Raw genomic sequence first — 7,280 nt, forward strand, 5'->3', positions numbered from 1 at the left:
GAGACGAGTTCACCGGGGCTGCTATAGATCACTGCAAGCTGCACAGAGGGAAATAACCGGGTTGCTATATCACGCTGGCAGCTGCAAGGAGGGAAATAACCGGCTTGTATAGTCACGCAGCTGCAAGAGGGAAATAACCGTGCTGCTGGCCTATAGTCACTGGCTGCTGCAAGAGGGAAAATAACCGGGCTGCCTATAGTCGACTGCTTCTGCCAAGGAGGGAATAACCGGGCTGCTATATGTCCACTGCTGCTGCAAAGGAGGGAAATAACCGGGCGTGCTATAGGTCACTGCAGCTGCAAAGAGGAAATAACCCGGCTGCTGCTATAGTCCCACTGCTGCTGCAGAGGGGAAAAGAACTGGCTGCTGCTATACGTCCCTGCTGCTGCAAAGGAGGAAGATAACCGGGCTGCCTATCAAGTCACTTGCTGCTGGCAAAGAGGGAAGATTAACCGGCTGCTTAGTCCACTGGCAGCCTGCCAAGAGGGAAATAACCTGGGCTGCTGCCTATAGCACTGCTGCTTGCAAGGAGGGAAATATACCGGGGCTGCTAATAGTCACTGCTGGCTGCAAGGAGGAAATAAGGACACGCGTGCTGCTATCAGTCACTGCAGCTGCAAGGAAGGAAATAAACCGGCTGCTATAGTCACTGCAGCTGCAAGGAAGGGAAATGAACCGTGCTGCTGCTATAGGCACTGCTGCTGCAAAGGAGGGAAATAAACCGGCGCGTCTATAGGTCAACTGCTTCTGCCCAAAAAAAAATGGAGGGAAATAACGCGGGTGCTATAGTCATGCAGACTGCAATGAAGAGGAAATAACCGGCTTGCGTATAGTTCACTGCTGCTGCAAGGAGGAAAATAACGCGCTGCTGTAGTCACTGCTGCTCAAGATGGAAATAAACCGGGCTGCTTTATAGTCGCCATGCAGGTCGCCCCTGCTCAAAGAGTGGAAATTAAACCGCCGGACTCAAGCCGTCTCGACTGTAGTCTACCTGCGCCATGTCGCATGAACCCAAAGCGAACGGAAATTCGTGTGACCGCTCTCGCGATGCGTTGCGTTATTCATTGGTACTCATGGTGCTGCTTGCAACAGACTGGGGAATAACTGTCCGGGGCCGCGGTGCTTATAAGTGCACTGCTGCTGCAAGGCAGGGAAATAACCGGGTATGAGGCTGCGCTAAGCAGTATTATATGTTTCACTGTAAGTCTGCAATAGGGTAGCGGGATAAATCAAGCCTTGGGGCCTGCTGCTAGTCACCTGCTGTCCTCCTGCTCAAAGGAGGGAAATAACCCGTGGCTCTTCGCTTGTTAGTCACTTATGCAGCTGCGCAAGGATTGTCTGCGAAATTAACCGGTGCTCTATTTAGTCCACTTGCGTGCTCTAGCAAGTGCGAGATACTCTATCCCGCGGTCTCTGCTATCATGTTTTCACTTCTCTTCGCCTTTGTCAAGGAGGGGACATTTATAACCTGCGGTCTCTCCGCTTATAGTTCATTGCAGCTTGCCAAAGGAGGAAATTAACCGTGGCTCTCTGCTACCCTCATCTGTTCCTACCTGCTCACGCTGTCTCATCTGGAGGAACATTATACGGGATATCTGCCTCTATTAGTCCACCTGCTGATGCAGTGAGTCGTGGCTCTCACACTATAATCCCGGCTGCCATTTAGTCTACTGCCTTTGGCTGCCTAAGCGAAGGATATAACTTAACGTCGCGGCTGCTATAGTTCACCTTGCTACGCTGCCAATGGGAACGTTGACGTATATACCCACGGGGGTCTTCTCTGCCTTTTATTACTCACTGCTGCTGCAAAAAGGGAAAGGAATGCGTGACGAGCGCATGTTTATTTCCAGTTTTTTTCTGGCTCTCGATTTAAAACCCTAGGGAGAAATATATTGTAATTGTCTCTATGTGTGATCGAGGGCACCGTGAATTGTCACGCACATACGTCTTTTTACAGCACATGCAAATTATACATTCCCAGTGTAAGATGAAGATTGAGAATTTTGATCCCCATCTTACATGTGAATATATCAAAGTTCTGAATGTGACATCATTTGTGGACACTATAATATAGGATGCAGGAGTTGTCATTAACGGATATATACCTTTGTAAAGACGATTAGATTTAGAATAAAGACAATTAACAATGAATATCTACGAAATAATGCAATTACTGCCAGTGAAAGAGCATGCACAAGTTGGCGGCATAGCAGTTATAAATCCTCGATAAGGTACTGTAACATTTACAGTCACCTGCATTCCCCTGCAGTTCAAATTTATAGCAATAATTAACTCGTAAATTGTGTGTCGTTTCAAATAACAGGGATTGTAGCAAAATGTACCTTTTACGGGTACTAAAACTACCTTCTTAAAACATCCATTTCATGTAAAAATACTACTTAAAAACATTCATTTACACGAAATCAGATGTCATAAAAACCCATCAGAATGTGGTACAATGTACTTTTACACAGATTCTGAATGTCACATACGGCCACTCAGAAATTTTTCGACAAAAGCCACGTGTGAATGTTCAGCAGCAGAGGGTGAAGTCTATATATTGTGAACAATAATGAAGCCAATACCTGGATGTTGGTGAGAAGAGACCGGCATAAATGTTGCATGCCTGCGGACTCGTAAACAGGTTCTGGTTGTTCAGCTGCGCCTGCTGCAGCAGCAGTGATGACACAAGGCTCTCTGTGGAATAAGATTATAAAAGATAACAAAGTTCGCATGTTTACATGTTCGTACATTTATATTAACATTTGATTTACAAAAACTTGTATGTATAATTATTATAATTATTATTTTGCTCTCAGTGCATGGCTGCATGGTAAGCTTTGACGTATTAGGCATTGCATGGCTGCCCACTCATCCCTCCATACCCATGGGTGTATGCAGGGGGGAGGGGGTCGTGAGGGTCGTACGACCCCCCCAAAATTTCAAAAGGTCCACATTTTTTCCAAAGACATTTTTTTTAGATGGCCTTTTCACAATGACATAAATGAAAAAGCATAATTGATCAGGTACCAGCAATGAGTCCAAAGACCTTGCCAATTGCGTGACGTAAATCTATTCCAATTCCAGCAATTCTGAAACTGAGCCGTTTTTTTAAACAAAATTTTTTGTTTAAAAAAACTGAGTTCAAAAAAGAGAGACAAACACTCTGACAAAGACAAAGACAAGACAAGATCAAGACAAGACAAGATCAAGACAAAGACAAGATAAACAGTTCAAAAGACTGTTTTCACCCGAGTCAGAAAAACTGATCAAAAAAATTTTTTGGTTTCAATTAAATTGTATTGACATTTTAATCACATCTTGCTGTTATTTCATTGTGAAAAGGTCCAAAAAATTATGATCACGACCCACCCAGAAAAAATCCTGGATACACCCCTGATACCACAATGTCAGTCAGCAATGACAATATAACTAGGGTGAAGTACGCGGTGAAGTCAGGTGTAAAGGATTACACATACCCTGTGCGAGCTGTTCCCGGTATTTCGACTCCGCATTCATTCCTGTGATGTCCAGCGAATTGTCGAGCATTGCGTTGATTCGCTTCATGATCTCAGCATTCCCACTCTGTAACAGCAATTAACCGAGCTACTTAATTGCTGTAGTTTATCAAAAATCTAGCCGACATCGATGAAAACAAATGATCGAACCAGGCAGTTTCTGGCATATGTCACTAATAAATTACAATGTCTATACCTTAGACACTGGAATTTCAGCTAGGAGCACTGGAATTTGGCTAGGAGATTAACTGGAGACAGATTGGGGAGCACCTAAAAGGGGGTTTAGTTAATTGTAGCAATTCGGAGTTAAATACACGTGTCATATATGCGGTCCTGATACACAGACTGTAACAGAGGTAAAATCTATCAGTTCGGATAGATTAGATGATCTGTGAAAACACAGCCTGACTATGTTGAGATTGTCAGAATTTTAAAAGACATGTCCACTAGGCAATGAAGGCACGTTAATTGGAGGATTTATGAAAAAGGCAGAATTTAAAAAAGCAGAAATTATTCTACTTTTATTTGTGCTCTGTAGGGTTCTTCTTACATATATACTATCGACTCACCTCTCTTATATACCACCTAATTAAAACTTCTGCCTGCAAAAATATTATAATTATAACGTCTTCCACACGAGTCCATATTTTGTAGATTCTATTCTACACTTCTATTCTTCATAGACTGATACTGTAGTGTTCTCGGGATTTTCCAGTGACCGCAGTAACGTTCACACCACGACCACGTCACCTATAGCATGGCATTACACCATTGTTGCCACCACCTCCAGCCACCCGTAAGTAATCGCACGCCTTATTATTGTATTAACCTAGACTTCCTGCCTAGACGTGTAGCTGTCAGCCAGACAAGTGATTCACTGCCACTTGTCCACGTGCCGCGCGTGCGTAGATACTTTTTGCTACTTTGAAGTTTACCGCTTCTGGCTGCGTGGGTGGAAGAGAGTTCATACATGGAGCAAATCAATAATTATACATGACGCGTGTATGAACGTTAGTCTGGGTCTACACCGTGTCTGTCTGGCGGCATAAACTTTGATCGCGAATAAGCAAAACAACGCACGGCAAAACCTCCAAAACGTACGGCATTGCTAAAATTAGTGTGCTTAATAAAACATCTAAGAAAATCGAGTCAAGTGTCAATAGTCGAAACAACTACTGTGACTTAAAAACCCATGGGCACACTTTCAAGTCTTGTTTGATGAGATATTTCACCTGATGAGAGATCACTCACTCGCGTACGTAGCTCAGTTTTAGACAAACGCTGGCATATGTGGGAGTAAACTAAATGGGTGCATGGGGGGTGGTGCGTGTGCTGCCAAATCAGGGGTGGCACCGGAGACTGCCCAGTATTGATGCACAGATCCACAGCAGGTGGAGCTAAGATATTTGCTGGTAAGAAGGGGGTACTAATTAACAGTCCATGACAGTAGTAGGGGGAGGGGCGGATGAATTAGCACATATTAGAGTAGGTGCTCGAATTTTTCAAATAACCAAGGTTTAAAATTAAAGCTAGGTTCGTGTGCATTGTGTGGAAAATTATTGTTATATTTACAACTATCGATAGATATCATGTATACAGATAATTACATCATGTTGATTGTTTTTACGTTTCTTTGACTAACGAAGCACTATAGATGAAGTGACTGAATTTTTTTCCAGATTTCCTGAAGAGTTGCTATATTTTACCCCATCAGGGGAAGCCTCACTGACGGGGGGGGGGGGCGGCGGTATGGTGGTAGGGAACAGTTACTTGTAATATATGATGATATATAATAATTACTCTTATCACTATGTCAGAGTATGATAAACAAACACTTTCAATCAATTTTAGCATGTAAAATGCATTATTTTGTCCATCAGCATTTAACAGGGGACAGATATCATCAAGGACATATTAACAAGAGCTTGATACTTAATTATTAATATGCTCTTGATATAATTAAATTACACCTTATCATTGAATTCCTGAGACTGATGGGAGTAGATTCTATCTATAACTATAAAAAGGGCATGAATGGCAACTAATATGCATTGTGCTGATCATAAAGTTCTAGGCGCACACAAGGTAAGTACCTGTGATGATGGTACACTTGCACTGCAAAGACTGGCCAGTGATGGTCCACTGCCTATGTTGTTCAGTGGCAGTGACGACGACGGCATGGAGCGAATCTCGGACCTCACAATCTCTGGTGTCGCCGGGTCACCACAGGTCAACGTGCTCAACGGCTACAAAATTTATCACGGAAATATTTCAACTATAATACACGTGGAATATTACAGTGATCCTGAGACGCTCAACTTATTTACTTTCGTCCACAACTAAAATGTTTCTCAAGTTATGTACTGTACTGAGTAGCAAAAAATGCGTGTCTGAAAACCAACCAAACCATTGTTGAAACAATGATGTGATGACAATGCATGCCTCCATGACAATGTCACCCCGCGCAACATGCCCTAGTAATATTTGCGCAGTATTTACATAAAGACATACAACGCGAGAAACTGCACATGAACATTCACTCAATGTCAATGATAGCAAAGAACACCATTGCTAAAATGCATGTGGTGATTGCATGATTGCATGATTGCAATCTGGATTGTTTTACTGACTTTATGTAGACATCCAAGTTAGTTATTAGCCGGTCTTTACATTTAAAATCACACCGTTATTGCACGGTTTCGGGACAGTTTATACAGAGGCGTATGCCAAATATTACAAAAAGAATTAAACACACACACACATTACCATGATATTATTACCATACTTACGTTGCCAAACGATAGTGACATTTGTGCTGCTATTGTGTACTTTACTTGCAGATTGTATATATGGTTGAATTATTAGAAAACGCCACTAACGATGTTAAACTCTGAATCAAGAAAGCATAAACGATATACAACGTTGAAGTAAACCTATAGTATCTGTCTAGGTGACATATAAAACTTTTATGGCAAAACACGCTCTCCGCCACCGAGTGCACAAGTGGACACAGCGACTGTTGTCTGCCAATGAATAAGCTGTCACCCACTGTTCGCTGAAATGGTCAAAACTAACAATGATTCTGTACAGTAACGACGTTCCTTATAACCTGCGAATTCAAGGTTAACTTACATATCGTAGAATGTGTTTCCTGTAGTCAAGTTAAATACGAATCACTACAGCAGCAAGAGGGAAAGAATCAGCTCCGAATCCACACATGTCAGGCGTCTGCATGTACCAGTGTTTCCGGATGAGAGGTCTGTCGTGATTGGTCGAGCAAGTCCGAAGAAATCTGGGGTAGGTCTGGGGCAGTGGCCTGGGGATTCTCCCAAAAAAATTATGGTGGCATTTGGCAAGTTCTAATATTTATTCGGATGTAATAGAATCTCGTGCGTGCTTCCCCATGCAAATTTTTAAGTAAAGAAGAGATTTTTGATTTTCTTTCAAAATCGGTGACATTTCCGATTAAAACTCTTGCTTACTGAGAGTCAAAGAAAGTTCAAGCCCGTATTAGTAGTATATGTTCGAGTACAGCAGATCGCGGTTTTGAGGAGAAGGAATTTGGGTAAATTATAGCTGTGGAGTTGGTCACAAAATAATTTTTTTCGTAAGTGGAAAATGGGCTGAAATTTAAGGGAATTGGGAACCTAGCTTTCGCAAATTGGCATTCAGAAACGTAAAGCTGGTAAATTATCATGTATATTATTATACTATATAAAGAAGATTTTTAGGCGCATGCGTGCGTGCTTGCGCGCGCGTGCG

At 42.4% G+C, this 7,280-nt stretch overlaps 1 protein-coding gene across 2 annotated transcripts in view; it reads right to left on the reverse strand.

Moving 5' to 3' along the window:
• LOC106809583 (cytoplasmic polyadenylation element-binding protein 1-like) overlaps positions 1-6,741 on the reverse strand; it is a 14,330-nt gene extending 7,589 nt beyond the window's left edge. Inside the window, exons 1-4 of one of the 2 annotated variants that reach the window (XM_014812716.1) lie at positions 6,651-6,741; positions 5,612-5,764; positions 3,480-3,585; positions 2,586-2,697 (exon numbers count right to left, since the gene is read on the reverse strand). In XM_014812716.1, the coding sequence (XP_014668202.1) occupies positions 2,586-2,697; positions 3,480-3,585; positions 5,612-5,698 (305 nt within the window). In that variant the 5' untranslated portion in view covers positions 5,699-5,764; positions 6,651-6,741. Of the gene's footprint in view, positions 1-2,585; positions 2,698-3,479; positions 3,586-5,611; positions 5,765-6,307; positions 6,575-6,650 lie in introns of those variants that run through there. The other variant, XM_014812715.1, reaches the window with a different exon arrangement.
• Between the last annotated feature and the right edge of the window lie 539 nt (positions 6,742-7,280).

This window comes from Priapulus caudatus, unplaced genomic scaffold (assembly GCF_000485595.1).
Source record: "Priapulus caudatus unplaced genomic scaffold, Priapulus_caudatus-5.0.1 Scaffold365, whole genome shotgun sequence".
In the NCBI taxonomy this organism is placed as follows: domain Eukaryota; kingdom Metazoa; phylum Priapulida; class Priapulimorpha; order Priapulimorphida; family Priapulidae; genus Priapulus; species Priapulus caudatus.